Here is a 27218-nt window from a genome sequence, read left to right as displayed (position 1 = left end):
TTTTGTTGTCCATTAGTCAATCATTTTATTTCTATTTATTAAAATTTTAAGTCTTAAATTCATTTTGTTGTACCATTACAATAAGTAAATTATATTTACATTTTTACATACATACTTTAAATATATAATATGTATTTACAATGTAAGGATTTCACAGCCATCGTCTGTTATTAAAATCGTATGTTCAAATTGTGCTGTTCTTGAAAAATCACCAGTCACTGCTGTCCATGTATCTTCAAGAATAGCAATTTGTTGGCCACCTTGACTTAATAGGGGTTCTATTGTAAATGTCATCCCTGGCATCATTTTACCAGGATGCTGATTTTCTAGATAAAAAAAAAAACAAAAGCACAAATTAATATTGAAGGAGGTCTGGTCTTTTTTCACTACCGCTCTCAATTGGACGAACGATATTATCTTTGTTGCACTTAGTACTGTCGACTTTTCGTCGTAAGTCAGGTCTAGAGGACGTAGGGTAAATTTTCCTTGGGATTTTAGTCCCGCCACTAGCCATGTAAAAAAAAATTCGATCGAAAAAAGTTTAATATGTAGAACTTCTAAACTTGAGACAGATTAGAACTTTGAGTAGAACTTTTTTTAAACTTTTGTAAGTTTTATAGCAAAAAAAAAAAATTTTTTCTAGGACTTTATACCAGCGAATCTTAAGTAAAAAAAATAACATTTTAAAACATATTTCTGAATGTACTTGTACTACATTTTACCCTCGTTCCGAAAAAGTTCACATTAAAAACCAATAGCTCCAGAATAATAAAAAATCGTTCATCAAAAGTTTGAAATTTGAGGCTTATGAACTTTTTAGAAATGAGAGTAAACTGTAGTAAAAATATATTTTGAAGGTATTCATTTATTAGTCAAAATTCACTCATGTAGTCCTAGAAGAACTTTTTTTTTTTACTATCAAAATTACAAAAAAGGTTCCACTCGAAGTTCTAATCTGTTTCATCGTCGAACTTGTTTGGAATGTTTTTGGAAATAATTTTTTTATCATTCATGCAATATAAGTGCTATCTTGGCGCACGCTCTTTTGTTCGCCAAATAGCTGTTTGCCCATTCAACTGTTTCCACGACATTTGTGTGCGTTAAACGATTATCTGCGTGCGACAAGTAAACTTGTCGCACTCAAATTTACTTCTTGTCGCATGCAGATTATCGTTTAACCCACAAAAATGTCGCGGCAACAGTTGAATCAGCAAAAAGCTACTTGGAGAATAAAACAGCGAGCACTAAGATAGTACTTATATTGCATTAATGATAAAAAAAACTGTGTTCAATTCGTGCGATGTTGTCGATTACCCACTCGAGCGAATGGGCGCACTCACTTCGTTCGTGCGCTCAACTTCGCTCTCGTGGGCAATCGACAACTTACCGCACTAGTTGTACAATATACTATTTTTACACAAGATATCGTGCGTTTAGTTTTGTTTCCGACTACCCATTATAAGCCTGTTTTATTTTATGATTTTGAACATTGCAGAGTAAAGGTACCGTTTTTGGCCACTAGGGCCAGTTTTTACCACTTGAAAAATTTAAATAAAATAATTTGTAAACGACGCAATAACACAATTAATTTTTCAAATGTGTACGAAGATATTTTTATCACACTGTTACAATTGAAGATTTATTTGATACTTTTTCGTTAACAGGGGTTTGCATGTTTCTCTATATTACACTCAAGTCCTAAAACGGCACTATCTTTGTTGCACTTGTGCAGTAAATGGAAATTTTGCTGAGTTTTTCTCTTAAACAAACGAATATTGTCAAACAATTTAAGCACACTTCGCTAGATTAGACAGTAGTGCAGCAATGTGCGGTCTATATTTTGTATTTAGAGATTTTGCTTCCGATGAACATAATGCTCAATAAAACTTTTCAATTGTAACAGAGGCTTCAAAAGTAATTCATGATTACAATTATGAACAATAAATTATATCTTACTTAATACTGATTAAATTATTCTCCACGAAACATAGATAGTAAATTTTCGTCATTAATTTGTCTATTTTTCCCTATTCTTAGTTTATAATTTAGACAATTTTAACGGAGGCATATAACGGGTTCTCTGGTACGAAACTCCTTAGAGTGATTAAGTCGGGCAAGAGGCTTATGACGGGTAGCCGACTGTAAATAGAATCTTCATTTTTTTTAAACAAATAATAATTTTTGAACAATTAAAACGTAGATTGCTAGATTATAAAGTAACGCATCGAGCATCGTTCTTCTGACTAAAAACTCGATTAAAATTAATTAAAAATTTGTCCTCGGATTCAACCGGAAACTGACGGTTGAAAATAAAATATAAAAAAATTCTTATAGGATTCAATTGGAGTTCTTAATCAGGACCTTTGTTCAATTGTTTGTCTGAGATGAAAATTTGGACTAAAATGTCTAGAGACTTGACTTAAAAACATTTGAAACATCACTATCTGAAAAATTTTATATGGGTTGATCGAAAATATCATAGAAATATCGATTTATGTGGGAATCCATAGAGAAAACTAAAGGATTTCATAGGAACTTGTGGGAAAAATTTCCTTTGTCGAAAATTCCTGATTGGAATCCAGATGAAAACCCATAGGATTCTATAGGAATCCAGCCGAATACATCATAGAAATCCATATAGAATTTTTAAACAGTGATGACGAATTGAAATAAGTGTTTTTTTTATACCGAAATGATAAATATCCGGAGGTCCATGAAAATAACTTCCAATCCCATGACCACAAAACGCTGGAATAACTGAAAAACCATTTTCATTTGCTAACTTTTCAATAGTAGAACCTGAAATAGAATAAATAAAATTATTTTACATGAAATTATATTCCTACATAAAAATTTATATTTTTATATTATGAAATTCTCGAGGAATCAAATTTAATTTTAATCAGGATAAATAAAAACAACGGAAATAATTCTAAAGTGCCGCGAAGAGGGGCATTTTCTGAGAATGCCACTTAACCAGAGCTATAAATAATATAAAATGTATAATACGACCTATGGTTTTAAAATCTTCATTTGGTTTGCAAATACTAATAGCAGCATCAAGACAATTTTTTGTAGTTTCAATAAGTTTTTTAGCATGGCTATCAATATTTCCAACAGCAAACATCGTTGAACAATCACCGTGATATCCATCTAAATATACCTTTTATAAAAATAAAGTTATTATATAAAAAATTCTGTAATAAATAAAATGGTAACGTGCGTTTTGATCTCCGGACAAAATATCCACACGACAAAATATCCAATGTAGACAGAAAAAAAGGATTTCTTGGAGCAATGACATGACAACAAAAATTTTCTTAGGACTAGAAATTTTCTCTCACCCCAAAAAAAATTTCGTTTTCAATTCATAATGCAAAACATTTGTTAGGGTGAATAAAAATTTTTTGCTCCAAGAAATCCTTTTCTTCTGTGTATTAAAGACTACGAGCAACCTGCAGTCACTACGTGACTGTCCAACTATCACTACTAAATTTATAAAATACGCAGAAAAAAAGGATTTCTTGCCGCAAAAAATTTTAATTTGCACCAAGAAATTTTATGCATTATCAATTAAATACAAAAATTGTCTTGGAGCGAGAAAAGATTTTTTTGGTCAAGAAATAATTTCTTGCACCAAGTAATTTTTTCTAGTTCTAAATAAATTTTTGTTTTCAATTCATGATGCAAAGAATTTCTTGGGGTAAGTAAAAATTTTCTTTAGGCGAGTAACGATTTTTTGTGTCAATGAATCCTTTTTTTTTTCTGTGCACACTTTTTTGGCATTGAGAAGCTTCTTAAAACCAGAAGGGAGTATAAAAATCTGTCATTTTGGAATAAGTAACGCGATATAAATAATATAGCTATATATTCAGTAACATTCAGTCATATTTAGTGACAGAATAATTAAAGTATTAATTTATTTAAAGAAAATAAATACGATCGTCTTTTTTCTCGCGTAATTTAAATGTAATTCGAATGATACAGATAAATCTATTTATCTCAATACTTGGAAACTAAAAAAGTTTAAACTATGAAAAGGCACATATTCAAATCAAGACCTATCTAATAATACCAATTTCAATAACATTAACTAATTCTATCATATAGATATGGCGGGAACAAAATTTTCCTTATTCTCTTAATAATATAGAATATTTGTTTTCTTTTTTTTTTTTATTTTATTTTATATTGTTATATTTTATTTTTTTCTATTCTATCAATTTTAAAAAAAAAATTGCTGAGAACGTCCTTGAATACAATTAACCCACAGTGAAATTTTTATATATGAGAACGTCCTTTAAATACTCTGGCTGTCATGCAATCTCACATGGATTTTTTTGACAGGGCATAGTCTCATTTTAACCACATGTGTTGACTTATTTTATATTATTCTTCTAAAAAAGATGTTATAAAATTTTTATGAAAAGTTATAGCGTTGAGAGAATTAATCGGAAATATTTTGCCGCAGGAATATATTGTCCGAGGATATTTTGTCAGGGATCAAAAGGCGCGGAATGAATAAAATCATATCTATGCTAAATAACAATAAATTTTTCTTATACCGTAATATCAACATTGAGAATGTCGCCGTTCACAAGTGGTCTATTATCAGGAATTCCATGACACGCAATATTATTTACACTTGTACAAATTGATTTTGGATAACGTAAATAATTTAAAGGACTTGGGTAAGCACCGTGTGATACAATCATTTCATGTACTGCTTCATCGATACATTCAGTTGTTACTCCTTGCTGGTTAACGTTAATTTATTAATACAAATTAATTTTTTTCATGATACCAGCATCGAAACTTAAAGTTTCAGTGTCTCTACAGCCAGTCTAAATAAGCTAATTTCAGTCCAATGCTGCAAATGAATATTAGCAAACGCGTAAATTGTAAATGCCTTCAGTCAGCGGGTAGACTGAAACTCTGATGCACGGAAAAAAATAAACTTTAAAAATTAATTTGAAATTATAACCCGAAACCCGGGTATCAATGTGGGGAATTTTAACATTCCAAATAATAAATTTTATAATACGTATCGTCAATTTTCGGTAATGGTCTAGAAGTGGGACTCCACATATTTTTCAAAGTTCCAAGTGCTTACACCTTAAATATATGACTTAAGAGTCAATACATAGAATGAAAAGAAAAATATGTCAAATAGTGGAGTGTAGCACGGAACTGGAAAATAATGAACTTAACAGCTAAATCAAGCATAATTTATACTTTTGGTATACACTTATAACTTACTGTGGCTTACAAAACACCTAATGAAGCACACGTATCTTCAATCCGCCGACAAATGATAGAGAATGAAATTGGTTTTAAGGCAATTTGTCTACATTTGGATTTTTGCTTGATATAAACAGGTGGAGTCCCGATTATAGACCATTACCTTATCCTGTAATTATTCACGTTTTAATTATGAATCAAAGAATAACTATTTAGAATGGTAATATTTACTGATCACTTTATCATTATATTACTTGTCATTCTCAATTTCTATAGTACATTTTTTCCGTGTACTTGTCATTTATTTAATAGTAATGTCAGACCATTAATTTTATTCACATAAATGCCAGTTCTGACAGTGATTAAGTTCTTTAAAAATTAGTGTAAGTAAGAAATAGTATTTGTACAGTCGACTACCCGTTATAAGCCTGCCCTTCATAAGCCCCTTCTCCTCAAATGGGAGTTACTGAGTCCAAACAGTTTCCTCCACAGAACCACTCTGAGTTTCGTACCAGAGAACCCGTTATAGGCCTCCGTTAAAATTGTCAAAATCATAAACTAACAATTGGAAAAAATAGACAAATTAATGATGAAAATTTACTATCTATGTTTCGCGAGGAGTAATTTAATCATTATTAAGTAAAATATAATTTATTGTTCGAAATTATAATTATAAATTACATTTAAAGCTTCTGTTACAATTGAAAAGTTTTATTAAACATTATGTTTATCAACAAAATTATTATTTTTACTATTACTGTAATCAACACCGTTATCATTATAATTTTTTGCATTATAATTATTGTTTGTGTAAAAATATAAGTATTTATTTTAGCGCTATAAGCACCAGAAAAATCGGGATAGTAGCGTATGTAACAAAACATAATTGTGAACTTTCAAATCATCTAAAATAAAACAGGCTTATAACGAATAGTCGAGAACAAAACTAAACGCCCAATAGTGGAAACCCTGGTGGAAATTTTTCGGAATTTTCTCTGAAAAACTCAGTTCTAAAGTTCTAAAGACTTTTTCAGAGTTATTCAGAGAAAAGTCCGAAAAATTTCCACCAGGGAAGACTGAAATTCCCAGAAAAATTTCCCCTACGTCCCCTAGACCAGGCTTATGACGGGTAGTCGACTGTAGTTTATGCTTAATTATAAATCGCAAATGACAATTTACGCTTACGCTAATAGTTGATCACACCATTGGTCAAATCAACTTGTTTCTGGCTGGCTGCTGACAGTGAAACTTCAAGTTCTAATCCAGGTAGTCATGAATAAATTATAGATTGTAACTAAGGACGAAAAACAATTTCACGCTGTGGGTGATGTCAACCGACTTTACCCTGGTCTGAAATCGTTTTGTTTCGTCTCTTGTCACATAATAGACTATTTAAAATTAAATAATAACAAGTTACCTTAATTAAGGGTCCAACGCTGTTCAAAATTTTTTTAGCTAATGCGCAACTTTTTCTCATACACTCGATTTGCCGATCGTCTTTAATTTCAATATGATCCATATCAACATGCTCAGGCATACCGTATGAAGATGATGCATATTTAGGTAATCTTATATAGCTTGGAAATTCTCTTTTTTTGTATGTAACATCCCAAGGCCAAACAGCTTCATATTTTCCGAATTCATTATCAATTAATATACGCTCGTGTACTTTTTTCTTAAATGGATTTATCTGATAAATATAAAGTATATTTATAAAAACAATAATTTATGAATTATAAATACACTGTACCTTTTCAAAAACTTCTTTGAATAAATGTCTGATGGGAGGAGTTTGAATAAATAATGTTTTTTTAAACATTTTTTAAATTATTTCTTACGCAATCATTGATTGGAAAAAATTAATTACTAAATTTATTCAAAAATACAATTTAAAAATTTAATAAAAAAAATATGCAATGAAATTAATAATTTATTTTATTTGGTTTTTCTGAATTAAAACTATTTTATTTTTACTTCTGAAGTATAGGTTTTTAAAATATTAATTAATGTAATTATTCTAATTTTGAAGGTTTTTTTTTTTTTATAATTTTTGTGGATAATTTTTGATAGACTTTAAATTATGGTGAATAACAACAAAGTAAGAAGCTTGAACTCATGATGTGAGAACAGCTGATGAGTAGTTCTATTATAGATGTCACTGTTGTTGAGGCTGCAATAATTGTGGAGAAGAGGATAAACAGAATTGTTAACTCGATGTCAGATGGAAAATTATTATCATTAATTATTCGGTTTATTGTCACTCTTCGGAATTTTAACAATAGATTTAAACACAAGTACTAATTTTAACCCTGATATAAAACAATGATTCAAAATATTCAATTATAATACTATATAGGTATACATTGATCATTGAGTGAATCATTTTCTTAAATCAGGGAATAAGGTAAAGTACCTAGTACTTGAACAATTTCAAAAATGGTCCTAATACTTAAACAGTTTGGAAATTCTTATATTATCAAAAAACTCCTGTCGTAAACAATGATCCTGAAGTTAGCAGACAATCAACAATTTTTTAATTTTTTTTTCAACGGATCAATTATAAGAAAAAAAATAAATAAAAATATGCACATGTAAAGAATTTAAAAAACTACAAGTGCAATTTTTTTTAATATTTTTTTTTTTTTATAAGTTATCGTTTTGAAACTAATCAAAAAATTATTAAACGTCGGCTAACTTCAGTATCATTCGTAAACATTAATATTTAATCTATATTAAGATAATTTGATGTCTTATTTAATGATATAAGAAATATTTTTTAATGCTAAAACTAAATATTATAATTTATTTAATATCTAATGACGGGATCATTCAAAGTGTCAATTAGTATTCATTTTTGAATAAAAATGATAGTCACTACCACAATAGAAAAATGATGAAATAACGTAAAATATTTAAGCATTCAACAAAAAAACTTGACCAATCAAGAATATAAATCATTTTGCAAATATTCTATTGTTTATAAGGTGTTTCAATCATTTTTAACTGCCCGCTAAGAAAATCGACGATTTTCGAAAAATTGGGAAGTTATTGTTTTCACCCCGATTTGCGAAAATCGAAATTTCATCAGATGTCGACGTTTTGAGGTCCGAGGAAGCTATTCTGACTATTTTTAGAATGATTTCCGAGTGTCTGTATGTATGTATGTATGTATGTGTGTGTGTGTGTGTGTGTGTGTGTGCGTGTGTGTGTGTGTGTGTGTGTGACAGGTCTATAACTTTTTAACTAATGAACCGATTTGGATGGTTAAGGCGGCAATCGAAAGAGCTTGTTGGCCATCAACTTTTCTGGAAATTTCAGATCATTTGATCAAGTAGACTCGAAAATATTGGCGAATTACGAAAAAAAAAATTTTTTTTTCTTTAGATTTGTATTGATTTCTTAGAAACGACTTATACGATCAACTTCAAAATCTAATCAGCTCTAGAACTTGATAAAACGCGTCGATTGCCGCCTTAGCCATCTCAATCGGAGTATTCGTTCGAGAGTTATCGCGGGCGAAAGAAATGGTAAAAAACGGTTTTTTGTGAATATCTTCAAAACAATTGAACCAAACAATTTCAAAATTTTATCAGCTCTAGAACTCAATGAAATACGCCGATTGCCACCTTAACCATCAAAATCGGTCAATTCGTTCCTGAGATATCGTGGGAGAGAGAAATGCTAAAATCAGTTTTTTTCGAAAACAATGGCACACAAAAGTATTTTCGAGCTCGAATAGATCGATAGACAGATTTTTAACTTCCCGCTAAGAAAATTGTAAATTTTCAAAAATTCGGGAAGTTATTGGTTTCGGTCCGATTTACGAAAATCGAATTTCCATCAGATGTCGACGTTTCGAGGTCCTAGGAAGCTATCCTGACTAATTTCACGATGATGTCCGAGTGTAGGTATGTGTGTACGTACGTACGTATGTATGTATGTAAATATTCATAACTCTTAAACGGATGAACCGATTTTGATCGTTGAGGTGTCATTCAACGCGGCTTGTTACTGTCTTGAAGCCGTAAAAATTTGAACTTAATCAGTAGGGTGCGTTCAGAGATATTTCAAAAATAAAATTTTTTCGAAAATGTTTTATTAGGATAACTTTTAATTTGCTCGATGGATTGATTCCAAAATCTAATCAGCTCTAAAACTCTATAAGCCGCGTCGAATGCCACCTCAACCATCAAAGTCGATTAATTCGTTCGCGAGATATCGTGGGAGAAGGAAATGCTAAAAAATGGTTTTTTACAAAACAATGGCATACAAAAGTATTTGCGAGCTCGAAGAGTTCGAAAATGTAATCACAATAATGTTTTCGAGCTCAACAAGCTCGAAAACAGCGGGAAGTTTTGGGGCTGGCCCGCAGGGTCAACTGACAGACCGATTTTTTTATATGAAATTTAGTCGTTCAGGTATATCTCGCAATTTCAAACGTAAGACCCAAAAGTTGAACGAGATGGCATCGTGTGTTCAAGTATACCGTCTCTCATTTTTACGTGACTGTAGCAGTATTTGAACTATTCCTGACTCTATGTTAAATAAATATTTAAAAAAATATATTACATCGCATAGTGACAAAAAAAGTATATAAATAAATTAAATAAAAAAAAAATATCATCAACGTCGTCTGTATATATGTTGTACAGGATGGCGCTTAAAGCGCATCCTTGTCGTACTCCACTTGTTGACTTGAACTTCTCTGTGAGCTTGTTTCCTACCTGGATTTGATTTAGTGTGCTGTCATAAATCTTTCCTATCATTTGAAACATTCTTCCCGTTATTCCTAGCTTGTGCACTTTTCCATCAAGATCTTCATATTTGCTCTGTCAAAAGCATTCTTGTAGTCCACGAAACAGATGTAAAGCTTTTCACCTTTTTGTTTTAACTGGTTGCCTATTATAGAGTTGAGGGCAAATACATGGTCCCTGGTCCCCCTATTTCTTCTGTATCCTGCTTGACTTTCTCTCATTTTTTCATTCACTTCAAGCCATGCACTAAGTCTTTTTGCCATCATCATCGTGAGTAATTTGTATCCAGCATCCAGCAGAGATATACCTCTGTAGTTTGCTGGGTCATTAGGATCCCCTGTTTTAAATATGGGAACAATGATCGCAGTGTCCCATCCCTCCGAGATCTCACATGTTGTCTAGATACTGTTTATCATATTTAGGATTTCTAGGTGACGTTTGCGAGGTATATTCTTGATGAATTCTGCTGAGATACCATCTTCACCAGCCGCTTTGGAGTTCTTGAGAGTTTTTAGGGTTCTTGTGAGCTCCATCATGCTGAATTCTCCATCTAGGTCAGAATTCTCCATCAAGTCTCTGTCAGTCTCAGTTTGGGTTTTCTGCAAAGTATAATGGTTCACTGTGCCTTCATCTCTCAGGTTGCAATTTAATAACGTCGAAAAATGCTTCGTCCACTCTATTGCGCTAATTTCATCACTCACAATGTTGGAGCCTCTTCCTCTGTATGTGTTTATGATTTTCCACCACGCTGTCATGTCATTACACATATTAAGTTGTAACCATTTTTGTTCTTTCCAGGATTTCTCAGCTTCTTTTCTCGTACTCTGAAATTCTTTCCTGCTTTCGTTCAACAATCTCTTATTTTCTGTTGTCCTCTTTGCTAAAAACTGTTTTAACCTCATCCAGACGTTTTTTTTCGTTATGCGACATTTTTGATTATACCACGGTTCTATGTTAGGATTTCTTGGACTCTTTGCTTTTTTCGTCATCCTGCAATTCCTCGCCGCGTTGGTCATAATTGTTTTTAATTGGGTCTATGACACTGGGTCTGCTATTGCATCTTGTTCCTGCCACATTTCCGCTAAGGTTTCAATATATTCTGCTGCTTTTTCTGAGTTCCAGCATAGTATATCTTTCTTTTTACAGAACTTCTCTGTACTATTCTGAGACGGCCTTTGTTCACCTGGAGGTTGGTCCAGATCTGTACCTAGAACCACTGTTATCGGTAAATGATCTGACTCGGGTCTGATGCCGACTGATATTTTTTTGACTCTTTGGAGGCTTTGCGCCCCTACACATAGCACGAGATCCAGCACAGACGCACATGATTCATCCTTATCCCCTACAAAAGTTACCTTACCCGACTCATCGCCGCTTACAGATCCATTTGCTATACTTATACCTAGTTCTTCGCACATATTAATTAACATGTGTCCTTCACTATTAATCGTTTTATCTTGAGAAACTCTACTATTCTTCCTCACACCTTCCCAGTCACTGAAACAGTATCCAGGGCTTTCTCCGACCCTCGCATTGCAGTCTCCAATTATTGTGATGATCGAGCTTTCATTAATTCCTTTATCTATTTCAGTCGTTAGAAATGGAATCACTTTTTTTATTCCTACATTGTTATACAAGGTTATAATGCGGTGAGTCTTTGCTGTGATGATTAGACCAAATCTTTATTCTTTCACAGTCCAATCACCCTTCATATTCTGCTGAATCCCCACTAGCTGCCCTCCACTCACACGCCCTCTGGTTCCTCTGTTTTTTACAGCTGGTTTCGACCACCATTTGAACTTTTTGCTTCGTCTGTTTATAGCTTTACCTTCCTGTTTATCAGTTAACCACGTTTCCTGTAATATTACAATATCCGCCTCCTCCAGATCTTTCCAAGCTTCCTTCACATTTTTAATTCCAGTGACATTCCAGAGGAGGACCTTCAAATCACTTTTTTTACTATGCACTGATCCGAAAGGGCATTGTTACCAAATCCCCTCTTAGATCATTCCATCTCCACCAAGTTCCTTGAGTCCACAACTTCATATATTTAGTTGTTGCTTCTTTTCCACTTTGTCGTTCATACTCAGCTTCTTGTTCAATCCATCGTTGTATTGCGGCCTCTCGTGGGGTATAATCATCATCAACCCATATGTCTGAACCTTTCAGCTTTGACCTTTGGGCCATGATGACTTTCTTGACGTCAATCGAGCCTAATGTAACAAGTGTTTTGTTACCCATTCTTTTGATTGCTTTGATTCCCGGGTTGATGTTGAAGGCATTTTTCAGATATTTACCTGCTGTCATTGTATTATTCCAGTTGTCCTGCAGGTTTCCTCTAACTACAATGTTATTCCTCCTAGCTTGCCTGACGCATCGTTCACTCTCCATTTCATCATGTCTGAGCCTTTCTGGTTTTCTTACCGGCTTGTCAAAGTGGACTGTCCCATACGTTTTCTTATTCCTATTCTGCTTCCTGCTGACTGTGTTGTTTGCGGGCTCTTGATTATTCTGTTGTGTACCTGTCATGCTTTCTGACACTGGCCTATGTCTATTCTCTTTTCCATTACAGGAGCTTTTACTTTTAGGAGCATGAATTGTTTCCTCTAGACTCCTATCACCCACAATACTTAGATCCTCGGGGGTAGTATGTGCACCTTCTCTTGTAACCTGTAGGTTTTTTAGTGGCTCTAGACTCCGCAAGAGCGTTTGTGCGTCTTGACAAAGTGGTCGTGTGTTAGATTGGGGATTTTCAGCCTCCCGAGCAATATCATCGCTTTTTGTTGCCATGCCTTCTTGGATCTCTTTTCTAAAATCATTGAGTGATCTCATAATCCATATTTTTAGTTTGTTGTTCTCCACTTTTATGTTCTGGATAAGTTCCTGCATTTTAGTGCAGTTCATGCACACATTATGCCGTGCTCTCGCATCATCCATTCTTCTAATCGTGTTATTCGGCTCTGAAAGATTTGATTCTTTGCTCTCTTCAGTTTCCTCCAAATTTTTTTGTTTTGGTGTACTTGTCATCTCGGGAAGTATTGTTAGGCTGTCATTACTACCATCTCCGTACTCATCTTCATTCGTAATGCCACTTTTGTCCTTACTTAGATCAACTGTCACATCCTCCCCTAGCTTCTCACATTCAGTGAATTCTTCCTTCCTGTAAATTGCATTATCAAAGCTGGCAGCTCTCCTTGTAAAATATGGAGTCAGGGGTCTGTTATTGTTGTTTCGTAGCCAGCTTTCAGGTTTTGGCTTTCTACCTCTCTTACTTTTTGGAGTGTCATTGCTGATCTTAGCTGTGTTGTTGTTTCCATCCGCCATCTGTGTGTGCCCGTTAATACTACTGTGTCCTGTTCCTTCATTCTCCACCATTCTTTCCTTTGCCCAAGACAGAGAGAGAAAGAAAAAGAAACTAACCTCCTTTGTGTTCAATTGATTGACCTTTATTGTTTTACTTATTCTTGCAGTTCAAATTATGTTTTTACTCGTATTATTGTTATGGCCCACTTAACTTCATTATTCAGTATCACTCCTGTTAATTATTGAAACTACTATCACTTCAAAAGTTAGGTTTTTCAGCAGCAACTATAAAAGCACGTTTATCCACTTTGCAGGTCAAGCGCCCTCTCTAATACGAAATTATTATGTTTTTTTCTTAATCGAAAATCTTTATTTAATTGCTCTTTAAATTTCATAAAACCAAGTGGTTGTAGTAAAATGAATAAGTACAACATATAAAAGTTTCGGTTCAACATTAGTAGGTTCATCCAGTAGCTACCGTTCAAACCTAGCGATCAGAAGAACGGCAGTTCGAGCCCAGAGCCCAGCAGAATTTTCACCGAGTTTTTTCACGTCATTTACGTCACTTAAATAGTTTAAACGTTAATGATCACAAACTCTATTAGGATAATAATAATAAATTTTTTTTTAAATTAAATTTATTTATTTTTTCGATACATGGGCCAAGTCTGGCAAGCAAGCATGGGCCAGGTCTGGCAAACAAGCATGGCTCAGTTATGGCCACCACGCATGGGCCAGCCTTGGCAATGATGCCTGGGCCATTGGTAACAACCAAGCCTGGCACCCTGTTATCATCCCAGACTTTTGCCAAAGCTGGGCCAAAGCGGGTTTACAAGCATGGGCCAGAGATCGACAGCATTGCGCCAAGCGTGGTCCATATCTGGCCCCGTCGTATTTTCCTGTATGGATTTTCGAATTGTTCCTATTTAACACAATAGGAAAAATTCCTATAAGCCTTATTAAAAGAAGCGATTTAAAACGATTTGTAATGTTAAGTTTTCATAAGAAGAGCGATTCAAAAGTATTCAAAAGCATTAAAAAGTATTTAAAATTTTTTTTTCTCTTATCGTTTTAAATCACTTCTTTTAATGAGGGAATAACAGGATTTATTACTATGTTCATATGCACGGAAAGAAAATTATGGGAACTTTTGCTATGCATTATGGGAATAGTTTCCATAGTATGTAGCAAAATTAATCTGTAACAGCTACCGAAATAATCGCTAACACCTAGCGATTGCCAATCGGTAGCTGCTACCGATAAGTTGTTTCCGTGATGTACAGATATATCTTATAAGAAATATTAGTTTTAGAGAAATATCTAAAAAATCAATCAAATAATTGGAATTGGGTTAACAATTTAAATGACCATTTTAATGAAGTAAACGTCTGGTTTATTTGGCTTTTATAGGATTTCAATTTTTGTTCCATACCGATTTAAAAATGAGTCTCAGAAACTCCTCAAGTAGCATTGGTTACATAATTGACGGCCCAGTTATTAGTTTAGGTTAGAAATTGGTGATATGAAAATTTTTAGCAGAATAGATAAATACTATAGCTAAGTTCATATCGAATACGTGTAACGTTTGAAGCATAGGTTAAAATTGTCTTATGTAGCGAAATGTTGCATGAAAATTTTTTTATTAAGGTATTTACTCGGGAATAATCAACTTGATAAGCATTTATACGTTTTGAAAAATTTGGTGGCCCTGAAAAGGGCCGTTTGGTTTATTGAGGGATTGGAAAGTTTACTTGGAGCTAGTGTATTTAGTGACAGCTTTGGTTCCTTCACTGACTGCGTGCTTGGCCAATTCACCGGGTAATAGTAGACGGACTGCAGTTTGAATCTCCCGGGATGTGATGGTAGAACGCTTGTTGTAATGCGCGAGTCTGGAAGCTTCAGCCGCAATACGTTCAAAGATGTCGTTGACGAAACTGTTCATGATACTCATGGCTTTACTGGAGACTCCAGTATCAGGATGAACTTGTTTCAAAACTTTGTAGATGTAGATGGCGTAACTTTCCTTCCTCTTCTTCTTACGTCCTTTTTTGTCGGACTTGGTGATGTTCTTTTGAGCCTTGCCCGACTTTTTCACAGCTTTACCGCTTGTTTTAGGAGGCATGATGATAACTGATTTAACCCTAGTACAAGACTGGAGTCAAAATGTGAATTTGCCAACCTTTGGTTTCTTTTTTAAGAGCTGACGCACTCGTGTGAGCGAACCAATGATATTGCATACCATCGGGTGGAGGGGATACGCGTAATCCTATTGGATCGCAGGTACCGACAAGGGACAATAACAATAGTAATCCTTCTGGAATCTGCGATCCAATGAAATCGTCAGATTTGTGGAGGGGTATATTTCTCAGATTGTGAGTGGCTCGCAGTAACCGATAAAAAATAATAACAATATGAATTGCATCGGAACCTGCGACCGAATTGAAAAGCAGTATTACTGGAGGGGATAATTCCTACACTGTGACTGGCTCGCAGTAACCGACGTAAAGTTGGGAAATACAGTGACTTTAGCTGCGAAAAGCACAATTTGTCTCTGACGCATTTGAGTAAATTACGTGTTCCGTTCACTCTAACTTACAATCATGTCTGGTCGCGGTAAAGGTGGTAAAGTAAAGGGAAAGTCAAAGACCCGTTCAAGTCGTGCTGGACTTCAGTTCCCAGTGGGTCGTATCCATCGTATGTTGCGCAAAGGCAACTACGCAGAACGTGTCGGAGCTGGTGCTCCAGTGTACTTAGCAGCTGTTATGGAATACCTCGCTGCTGAAGTACTTGAGTTGGCAGGTAACGCTGCTCGTGATAACAAGAAGACTCGTATCATCCCACGTCATCTTCAGCTGGCCATCCGTAACGATGAAGAGTTGAACAAACTTCTTTCTGGAGTTACCATCGCCCAAGGTGGAGTTCTGCCCAATATCCAAGCTGTCTTGTTGCCCAAAAAGACCGAAAAAAGCAGTTCCTAAATTACTATCCACTTTTCTAATAAACAAAACGGCCCTTTTCAGGGCCACCAAATTTTTCAAAACGTTAAAAACTATCTTGTTCATAATGAGGCGCCAAGTTTTAAAGACACAATAACCATAATTTTAATGGTATCACAAACAACTTAAGAGTAGGGTAAGGTTCATTCGTACAAAGAAAGACATCTTTTTGTGAATTTTTTTTTGTAACGACACCGTTAAAATCTCTTTATTCAAACCAATGGTACATTAAAGTATTACGTTTGAAGAATATTGTATGAAATTTTCACAAAGAAATATTAGAAAATACAGCAATGGCAGCAATTACTCGGACGTGCCTCGGAAAAAAGTAGGAGAGCGGTGCCCCTTCATAACTTTGTGCTAGATCACTTGAAATCAAAGTTTATTCATTAGATAATAGTTTTTCCCAAGTAATTCTAGGAGGGTTTGTCAAAATTTCACTTTTTTGGAAAACTAAAGGGGAAAAACGCGATTTTTTTTTAGAAAATTGGCTTATTTTCATATTAAAAAAATAAAAATTATTAATAAATTTTAAAAAATCTCTCCAGCGTTACCTCGTAAATTATGTACAGAAATAGTGTTCAAAATTCCGAAAGGATCGGTGCAGTAGTTTTGAAGTTATGAGGGGCACCAACTTTGAAAACGTGAGTTGTGGAAAAAACGCTACAAAGTTTTGAACACTAAAAATTCTAGTATAAAGCATCTTTAAGCGAATTTTATCGGCTTACCTCACACGCAATCATGAATGCCACGTTGAAATTTCTATAAGTAAAACTGGAAGGTTAGATTAGGTATTATACAGAGATCGAAACATTTGCCACTTAACAAGCAGTCAGATCGGGTAGGTATAAAAATCCGACGGCTCGAATCACCTTTTGTCTAATCCTTACTATCTCCCCTATTCGTATTGTACTGACTCGACGCTTCCCGTTTGTATTTTCGGCCCTTATCGGAAAATCCACCACTCCAACTTATTTTCTAATTGGATCTTGGGGACGAGCCCCTTAAATTAGCGCGCCCGGCGATAAGTCGATGAAATAGTAACGCATATGGGGTATTTAGGGTAATTAATCAACCGCGGGAAATCAGGTTGATTTAAATTTGAAAATTTAAGTTTTTACCCCGTTACATTATAAATAAATGATTTCTTGAGTTTTCTTAGTATGAAAAATTTGATGGCCCTGAAAAGGGCCGTTTGGTTTATTGGTTTCTGATGTTGAAAAAATTTAAGCACGTTCTCCTCGGATACGACGAGCCAACTGGATGTCCTTGGGCATGATGGTAACACGCTTGGCGTGGATGGCACAGAGGTTGGTATCTTCAAAAAGACCAACGAGGTAGGCTTCGCTGGCTTCCTGGAGGGCCATTACAGCAGAGCTCTGGAATCTTAAGTCAGTTTTGAAATCCTGAGCGATTTCACGAACTAAACGTTGAAATGGTAGTTTACGGATGAGGAGCTCAGTGCTCTTCTGGTAACGACGGATCTCACGGAGAGCGACTGTTCCGGGACGGTAACGATGTGGTTTCTTGACTCCACCAGTGGCTGGCGCGCTCTTACGGGCGGCTTTGGTAGCCAGTTGTTTGCGTGGAGCCTTTCCACCAGTTGACTTACGAGCGGTTTGCTTAGTACGAGCCATGATAAGCTAGTTAATCTCCGAATAAACGTAGTGTTACGTTCAAAAACTTAGAGCGGAATGAGTTTTCGGAGCCGAAAATCACCTTTTTGTTAACTCGCAGAGCAGATGGCGCGTGGAAGGGGTAATTTAGCATCACTTCGATTGGTTTATTTCTGAGAGTGGGAGACAAATGTACCGCGACTCTGATTCGTCTAATTCAAGCGGTGGGAGTAAATCTAAGAATATCTTTAAAAAGAGGCACAAACTAATTCTGGAGCATTCTCAGTCTAATTGTTCAAGTGTTCACTTCTCTAAAAGTTAACTTGTAATCATGACTGGTCGTGGTAAGGGAGGAAAAGGTTTGGGAAAAGGAGGAGCCAAGCGCCATCGTAAAGTTTTGCGTGATAACATCCAAGGTATCACTAAACCAGCTATCCGTCGTCTGGCTCGTCGTGGTGGAGTCAAACGTATTTCTGGACTCATCTACGAAGAAACCCGTGGAGTTCTCAAGGTCTTCCTTGAAAACGTCATTCGTGACGCAGTTACCTACACCGAACACGCCAAACGAAAGACCGTTACCGCTATGGACGTTGTCTACGCTCTGAAACGTCAAGGACGTACTCTTTACGGTTTTGGAGGTTAATTCATTTATCTGCTGCTTCGATCAATAAACAAAACGGCCCTTTTCAGGGCCACCAAATTTCTCATACGTTTGAAGTTCTTCAAGCTTTACTATACATAATAAATCCCAATAAAATCATCCATCCTCTATTAAAACACAAGCTTACTCTCTAAACATGAATTAGTGAAAATAAGTGAACATTCACTAATTCAGAGTACCAATCTAACCACTTTTTGGAATTATTGGTTCGATTTGCACTTCAAATTAATGAATATTCACTTATTTTTACTAATTCATGTTTAGAGAGTCCTAATGTTCTACTTATAAATTTTATTTGAAAATGTGAGAGTTATTCTGAGAACAAACCCATTAACAAAACTATCCATAACTACAGTCGAATCCCATTAACTTGGGCAGGTAGTCTACGGAAGAGTTGAAATTTCCTGGAAATTATTTTTTTCAGTTTCAAAATTCTCTCTATTTCTGATTAAGTTGAATACAAAAAGCTGTTAGTTCTGCTGTTATCTTATTTAAGACTTTTACAAAAATTAATATATAAGTTTCGTTTATATTTTGTTTTATACTTGTAGTTTGTACTTTTTATTTGTGGAAAAATTTGAAAAAAAAAACACTTTATCATTTTTGAATCTCAACAACTAATCTTAGCCTATTCTTAACATTAAAACTTAAAGCTACTATACAAAGTATTTACAAGAGTTAGAATATTAAGTTATGAGGTAATTTATATTTAATTTTAAATGATGCATTAGTGTGATTGTATACGCCAATATCTGAAAGTATGTTTAAATGTTGTGTTCTCTGTCTGTAAAATAGTTCAGTTTGTGTATATATATCACTACTAATTTGATTAATATTGAGTTGATCTCGTATTTCTCTATTAGTGGTTGTGGGATCCGCGTTACTGATTATTCGGAGCGTTTTGTTTGCAAGTGTTATTATTTTTTTAATATTAGATTTAAATGTATTGTTCCGCATTGGTGCAGCGTGGTGTAATATAGGTTTTATCATCATTTTATAAAGTGTAAGCTTATTATGGACACTTAATTTACTTTTCTTACATAATAGGGGAGATAGGATTCCTTTTATTTGGTTTGCTTTAATACATGTTTTTTGTATGTGTTTAGAATACGTTAACTTATTATCTAAAATTACACCAAGATACTTAGCACTATTATTTGGCTCAATTTTTTCTTTATTAATATTAATGAAGTTTTTTTCTATGAGAAAATAGAATCAACTCCGTTTTGGCAGCGTTGATCCTGATTTTCCATATATCGTAATATGCGAGTAGTTTATCCAGTCTCCTCTGAATGAGTTTGATGGCTTGTTTTTTATACCAGGTAGCATAAACAAAACGGCCCTTTTCAGGTCCACCAAATTTCTCATACGTTCGAATTTCTTCAAGTTTTACCATACATAATAAATCCTAATGAAATCATCCATCCTCTATTAAGAGATAAGCTTACTCTCAAAACATGAATTAGTAAAATTACTTTTTGACTTATGAAATTCTCTTTATTTATATCTTTAAAGTAGCATTACAATACTCCTTTACATTTATGTGGTAGTTATTAGGTTCCCATTTTCTATTGAAAATTTTTACACTTTTAGTTTATAATGTTCAATTTGTACTTATTTATGATAGCGAATCATATTATTTATTGGTAAACTTCCGAGCAAAAATTAAAAAAAATCTCTTAAAAGCCAAAATATATACAATCTTTACAACAATATATACATCGTTTTTAATTTAGCTCATAATTAATATCTTAGTATTTTGTTTATAAGTAATATTAATTATTCAGGAGGAGGCTGTGTGGAAGTTTGTACTCTGTTTTAAATGGTGCTGCATCTTGGGTTAGAGTATCTACATCATTTAACATATTATGCTGTTTGACTCTTATTTCATAAAATTTCTTTGGTCTATTAAAAATAAGATCGTATAAGCCAGTAACATTAAGTTTTTTTCCACTTTCTTTATTAGTTACATTTAGTTCTTCATTATAAATAAGCCTTAGCGTCTTGTTTTATTGTACTCTTTGTATTTTAGTTATTTTAGATTTGGTAGTATTGCTCCATATGGGGCTAGCATACATTAAGATGGGTTTAATCATAGCTTTATATAGTTTTACTTTGTTTTTAACAGATAGTTTGCTTTTAGTTTTAATGAGTGGGTATAAAAGGTTTTTAATTTGGTATGCTTCATTTCATGCCTTGATTATGTGTTCATGATGTTTTAATTGGGTATCGAGGTTTATATCTTGATATTTTACTTGTTTTTTAGGTTTAATAGTTTCGTTATCGATTTTAATTTCTAGGTTTTGTTCCCCTTTTTTACTTTTTCTTAGTCTTTTAGTAAAGATAATTAATTCGGTTTTCATTTCATTAATCTTAAATTTCCATTTTTTAAAGAAGTTTAGGAACTCATTTAGGGTATTTTGAACTTTGTCAATGGTATATTTTTTGTTCCTCGAAGTTCTGGATATGGCGATGTCGTCGGCAAACAAAGCCGTTTTAGTGTTTTCGTCCATGGGAAAGTCATTAATGAAATAACTAAAGAGTACGGGTCGTAGTAAGGAGCCTTGTGGTACTCCTGCTGCTATGTACTGTGCATCTGAAGTTGAGTTATTAACTTTGACTTTAAAGGTCCTGTTCATTAAGTATTAAAGTATGACTTTGGTGATGTAAAGAGGAATTCCTATCAGGTGTTACATTCTGGCTTCTCAACATATGAGACAGAATATTTTTAAATTTACCAGGTTGACGTCGTTAGGGTGTCGATAGACCCCAGGTGTGTCAGCTGTTGACCTTCTTTTATTTTATGCAAATGAAAATTAATTACTCACCATGGTGGAGATTATGGGCCCCATAACTCGGCCCAAATAATCCCTTGATACGTCCTCTGGGTGCGAACGAGACGAGCTTCGAATACTCGGTTCCCTCGAAGAGGAAAGTAATCCCAATTGGTCGATCAACCACCAGAGCTCGAAGGCTCAACAACACATGAGCTTGAAAGCTCAACAACACACGTGATCGAAAACTCAACAACACCCGAGCTCGAAAGCTCAACAAGAACTTCCTCCGACTTAATTCTCAGACGACCTTCGGTGAGGTCCGCGATGACACCTCGAATCCCGCGACCGAGCTGTACTGCACATCCTGACCTCCTGCGTCATCGGCCTCGAAGCATGAATTTTGAATTCGAACAGGAAGTGCTTAGGCTGCCGGTATCGGCGCCCAAAACAAGTGAGAACATTAGGCTGCCGGTAGCGGCGCCCAAAGCTTAAATAAGGAGTGCGTATTTTAATAAAATACGGATATATATTTTGCTTCAAAGTCCGAGTGACAGGATCAAGCCAGCAGGTTTGCGCTGAGTTCTTGGATCTACTAGATCTTGTGATCGACTGCCTTGATTCTGTCGCTTCTTGGTATAATACATTATCAAAAATGTTAACGTTGCATCTCAGGTTTCCTATGAGAGAATTGTCGTGGCCCGGGTCTTATGCATCGTCATCTGTTTAGACTATCCGCGAGCCACGGCGACTCTCTTATCGCAAGAGATTTCCATTACATTTTTGACGGTGGATAAAAATAATATCGCCAACAAAGTAACGATTTATTAATTTAGTATTTAATTATGATTCTAAGAAGTGACGAACCGTTTATTCGCCCACTGCGACGAATAAATAATTCGAGACTTGAAAAAAAAATTTCTAAAAATTTTTGTTCAAATTTAATTAAGGCCAGAACGTAGCACAGGTTTAGTTTATATATTAGGCCCCGGTGCCAGACGGTATCGAACGTCTTCTCTATATCTAATAGTACCATGGTTGTTGAATCTTTTATAATAAAGTTGTTGCATATATAGTTGGTAATTCGAGCAAGTTGTTGGACTGTGCATTTCCGTTTCTGGAAGCCAAATTGTTCTTTTATGACAATTTTGTTGCTTTTTCAAATGCTTTAATTCTGTCGATTAGTGAAAATAAGTGAATATTCACTAATTCAAAGTGCAAATCGAACCACTCATTCCAAAAAGTATACAAACCAATGATATCGTGTACCGTCAGGTAAAGGGGATAGCCGTAATCCTATTAGATCGCAGGTACCGAAAATGGATAATAACAATGGTAACCTGCAGTAACGGGTAAATAATGGTATGGGAATAGTTCTTATCCCAATATCGGAACCATTGCCATAATATTATGAGAACTATTCCCATATCATTATGGGAACCATTCCTATGTCTTAAAAAATTTAAGAACAATTTACTTATTGGCATAGGATAAAAATTTCCCTCATGATATGGAGAGTTTCAAATGAAGCTCCTTCGACAATAAATTTGTTAAAAAAAATAAAATTCTAACATTTTTGCCAAATACGATTTATTTTTCAATGGTTGAATTTTTGTTTTTATATTCAATAATATTTTTGTGTATGGTAGAAGTGATTGCCACACTTTTCTTTCAATTATTATTTTCATGATAGTATGGAAACCATTCACATAACATTATAGGAATGATTCCTATAATAGCATGGGAACTATTCCCATAATATTATGGGAACTATTCCAATAGCATTTTGGGAACTATTCCTATAATGTTATTGTAATTGTTTCCATATTATTATAGGAACCATTTCCATAATATCATAGGAATAGTTCCTATAATTTATAAGAATGATTTCTATAAAATATACGGTACATTCCTATATATAATGGGAATGATTCCCATAATATTATAGGGACAATTCCTATAAATTATAAGAACCATTTCTATAATGTTATGGGTAGCATTCCCATAATTATAGGAACTGTTCCTATAATTATGGGAAACATTCTTATAGTTGTAGGAACTGCTCCCATAATTCATGATCATAGTTCCTATGCCGGTATAGGAAAAATTTTTATAGAATTATGGGAACCGTTTCCGTAACTTTGTTTCCGTATAGTGATTTTTACTATACCAATATCGTGATAATTCCTATATTACGATGATCTAAAACAAAGTCCTATAATACTACACCGTAGAAAATATTATGTTAAAATCAACATACTCTATGTGTTAAAAACGGTCCACACAATATTTGTGTTATTATTTAACACAGTCTATTCGTGCTGAATTGCACACAAAATTTGTGTTTTAAAATTCGTGTTGAAATTCCACCACGAAATTCGGGTAATACGACAAGTAAATTTAACCTTCTTCTGCAGACGCTGGTTTTAATACCTTGGGTCACGATTTCAAAAAGGGAATTAAAATTTTATCATTGATGAAAATGTATTTTCGTCGCCGTGGATTTCCCAGATTGCGTGCGAACACCAATAGTGTGATATGAATTATTGGTCAAGTTGATGTTCTTATAGAGATGCAAACGATATACTTTTCGGCAGTACGACACACAGATGAAAAAAAATTTACTATATAATTACTGCAATTTTGTATATTGATACACAAATAAATATATGAATATTAATTGTTGTAATTAATTTTTACTTATTGTTTAGTTCTCCATTATACGTCAGCCGATAAGCATGACAACAAATATTTTTTAAAATTACTTAGCGAGTAAATTACAGTTGAATTGGGTAACTTTGGTCAGTCAGAGCAATATCGTAAAACCCAAAATACAATATTTGGACATGACAAATGATTAATTTCTTGTACACGTCATCAATTGGATTCAAACGAAAATTATCCAATCCTCAAGAAAAAAAAAACCAAAACATTCTAGTTAATAGTCGGTTCAAATAATCCTCAATGAGTCAAAAGTTACTTAGATTGAACATAATCCACATAATTGTTATAATTTATTTATTAATTTGTATTACAGCAAACAAATTTTGTAACATTTTGTTTTTTATTAAGTACTTGAAGAAGGTAATTTATATACCTACAAATTGAAATTTATAATAGTTCGCTGCCATGTCGCTTGGGCAAGCGAATTACATGTGAATATATCTCGGACAATAATGGTTATTACATGGTTATGAAAATTTATACGGCTGCAATAAGCATCGAAGTAACTTTAAATATAAACTGAATGGAGATTACATATTTACATAATTGTTTATTTAAGTTATTCTTACAAGATCTATACCCCCGGAACCATAGAGTCCTTATAAAATGCTTAATATATTTGATATTTTCAGAATTTTCAAAGAAATAATTTTGAAAAATCAATGATTAAACATTTTGCTAAAAGAAAAAATGATTCAAAATGATAAATTAAAAAGATGTATTTAACAAACAGTAAATAAATATGAGGTTTGAACACTGTGAAGTAAAATTTGATGACATGATTCTGGCGAGAAATGAAGCAGTCTCTCTCCAAGGTCCGCGCGAAAGTGTGTACACAGCGCTTCGCAGAGGTGGCGCTACATTCCGCTTACGTCAGTTAACAGAAGTTATTCCTACGTTTTAAAAGTATTATTCGTTGAAATTAATCATCATGACTGAGACTTCAGCATCACCGACTCCAGTCGAAGAGAAGGCACCTGCCAAGGTCGATTCGCCTAAAAAAGCAGCTGCTAAGAAACCAGCAACTAAAGCAACTCATCCAAGTGCTGCTGATATGGTTATTGCTGCCATCAAATCTCTCGGCGAACGTGGGGGATCATCTCTTCAGGCCATCAAGAAATACATCGCTGCAACCTACAAGGTCGATATTGAAAAACAAGCACCGTTTATCAAGAAGTCTCTCAAGGCAGCTGTCATCAAGGGAACTCTTGTTCAGACCAAAGGAAAAGGTGCTTCTGGATCATTCAAACTCCCAGTCGAGAAGCCAGCATCTAAACCTAAAGCAGCTGTGAAGAAACCCGCTGCTGCTAAAAAACCTGCAGCTGTCAAAAAACCAGCAGCCAAGAAAGCAACTGGTGAAGCCAAGACTGCTAAGAAACCTGCATCGCCTAAAAAGGCACCAGCTAAAAAATCTGAGTCCAAGAAACCAGCTGCTAAAGCTCCAGCTAAAACTAAAGCAGCTGCTTCTCCTAAAGCGAAGAAAGCTACCAAAGCTCCGACAGCCAAACCGAAGTCACCTAAGCCGAAGAAAGTTGCTGCACCAAAAACAGCAAAAGCTCCAACCAGAAGAACCGCAGCAGCTAAAAAATAAATTCTCACTCGTACATTCCATAGGAATGCCTGATTATAAATACTTGAATATATATATGTAAAAAATGAAACCAACGGTCCTTTTCAGGACCAACCAAATTTTTCAAAACGTATCAAGCTCTTTGAGATTATTATTCAACTTAATTACGTTACTCTAAGACAATAACTTATTTTAAATAAATTCCTTAGAACTTCATCTAATAAAAGTGGTGACTTTTCACCGGGAGTGAAAATTGGCGGGCTTCGTCCGTCAGTCCCACGTACTGGTTGCGTAGGGGAGACGATTTTCCGATTATTGTCGAAAATACGCGATAATAATTTATTATAAATTGAGACAAATCGCTTTTCGTCTTCGCGATTTTTACCAGCAGCCACCAGAATTCGCGGGTTGAACCCTGGCTTAGGCTGGCCTCTAACAAATTTTATTTTACTTGGACAGAGCAGTGGGCTGGGGTTCTTGCAAAGCAAAGACCCGCACTTATTCAAACTCGGCAACGTATGAGAAAACTTATCAACTTACCTCACGGCTTATAAAATTATAGAATATTCTTGTTAATGGTCAAATTACTAGTTGTAACTTAATTAATATTTATTTTATCAGACTATTTAATAATCTTACCAGTAAAATAAGAAATAAGTAGGATGAACAGTGATAGATGGAATAAAAGGAATTAATCAGAATACTTTGCAAGTTTATTGCCAATTATAATAATCAAAATTACTTACAAGAAAACGCAAGCACTGGATATAATGTAGACAGATTCGTGGCACAGTATAGTTTTATATCGCGGGTATACCGCCGGTGACGTACAGTAATATTTAATGGAACTAACTTTGTTTATAATAATCAGTAAACTTGAACAGTAAAGTATATCGCAAGAGAATTGCTAGTAATACAACTATAACACAAGTTAATTTCCCGATTTACAAAGTAGTTATCCGTATTAACAAAGTCGCAAATAAATTGCTAGTATATGACAGTGAAATTTAATTATACGTCTTATTGCTAATTGATCCAGGATCGAAGTGAAGTTCAATCACCGTAGGGTCTTAGGGCTGTTTTTGGGCTCGCTCCCCACTTCCCCTTACGGTCATGCGTTGAGGTGATAACTAGTCATGTGACCATGGCACTATGACTAGCTTTAGGTGGTTTCAGACGGCAACGAGACGGGGAAAAATGAGAACCGCAAGGCTGAGGGAGAAGATGACAATTCACATTGTCTCAAAATATAAGACGTTAGTAAAGATGGCACAGAACCCGGATTACCATCGTAATGTGCAAGGCTGCTAACAAGTAATAATCTAAGTCTGGCCTGACTTTTCCGTGTCGAAGCAAGCGATAACTATTCTAAGTATTGTTGATTACCAGGCAGTGCAGCTGGTATTTTTTTATAACTTGATATTAATTAATCTGAATAAGTAGGTAGTCGAAAGTACGAAAGTAATAACGACGGCACGGAATACAGGGAATAATTTAGCTGATATTAACAGACCTCACTACACTACACATAAATATAAGCTAATTGAATTGTAACGGGGTAAATTGGGTCATTCTATTG

At 34.5% G+C, this 27218-nt stretch overlaps 6 protein-coding genes across 6 annotated transcripts; 3 read left to right on the top strand and 3 right to left on the bottom strand.

The window, feature by feature from the left end:
• Window positions 1–13: 13 nt before the first annotated feature.
• LOC130665143 (methionine aminopeptidase 1D, mitochondrial) lies at window positions 14–7250 on the bottom strand. The gene is made up of 6 exons (XM_057465433.1): window positions 6992–7250; window positions 6659–6931; window positions 4566–4757; window positions 3013–3163; window positions 2689–2799; window positions 14–326 (listed from the first exon to the last, which is right to left on the bottom strand). Exons 1-6 carry the CDS (start codon window positions 7058–7060, stop codon window positions 136–138), a joined length of 987 nt encoding a protein of 328 aa, XP_057321416.1. The 5' UTR covers window positions 7061–7250; the 3' UTR covers window positions 14–135.
• A 7402-nt stretch (window positions 7251–14652) lies between these two features.
• On the bottom strand, window positions 14653–15420 carry LOC130666075 (histone H2B). Its single transcript, XM_057466730.1, has one exon. It carries the CDS (start codon window positions 15418–15420, stop codon window positions 15046–15048), a length of 375 nt encoding a protein of 124 aa, XP_057322713.1. The 3' UTR covers window positions 14653–15045.
• A 445-nt stretch (window positions 15421–15865) lies between these two features.
• LOC130666074 (histone H2A) lies at window positions 15866–16276 on the top strand. Its single transcript, XM_057466729.1, has one exon. The coding sequence runs from the start codon at window positions 15899–15901 to the stop codon at window positions 16274–16276; it is 378 nt and encodes a 125-aa protein (XP_057322712.1). The 5' UTR covers window positions 15866–15898.
• Window positions 16277–17424: 1148 nt separating this feature from the next.
• LOC130666072 (histone H3) lies at window positions 17425–17942 on the bottom strand. Its single transcript, XM_057466727.1, has one exon. The coding sequence runs from the start codon at window positions 17929–17931 to the stop codon at window positions 17521–17523; it is 411 nt and encodes a 136-aa protein (XP_057322710.1). The 5' UTR covers window positions 17932–17942; the 3' UTR covers window positions 17425–17520.
• A 296-nt stretch (window positions 17943–18238) lies between these two features.
• On the top strand, window positions 18239–18553 carry LOC130666076 (histone H4). The gene has a single exon (XM_057466731.1). The coding sequence runs from the start codon at window positions 18242–18244 to the stop codon at window positions 18551–18553; it is 312 nt and encodes a 103-aa protein (XP_057322714.1). The 5' UTR covers window positions 18239–18241.
• Window positions 18554–24951: 6398 nt separating this feature from the next.
• LOC130666071 (histone H1-like) lies at window positions 24952–25765 on the top strand. The gene has a single exon (XM_057466726.1). It carries the CDS (start codon window positions 25001–25003, stop codon window positions 25658–25660), a length of 660 nt encoding a protein of 219 aa, XP_057322709.1. The 5' UTR covers window positions 24952–25000; the 3' UTR covers window positions 25661–25765.
• Window positions 25766–27218: the final 1453 nt, after the last annotated feature.

This window comes from Microplitis mediator, chromosome 3, assembly GCF_029852145.1.
Source record: "Microplitis mediator isolate UGA2020A chromosome 3, iyMicMedi2.1, whole genome shotgun sequence".
NCBI lineage: Eukaryota > Metazoa > Arthropoda > Insecta > Hymenoptera > Braconidae > Microplitis > Microplitis mediator.
This window is presented reverse-complemented; position numbering and strand designations above follow the sequence as displayed.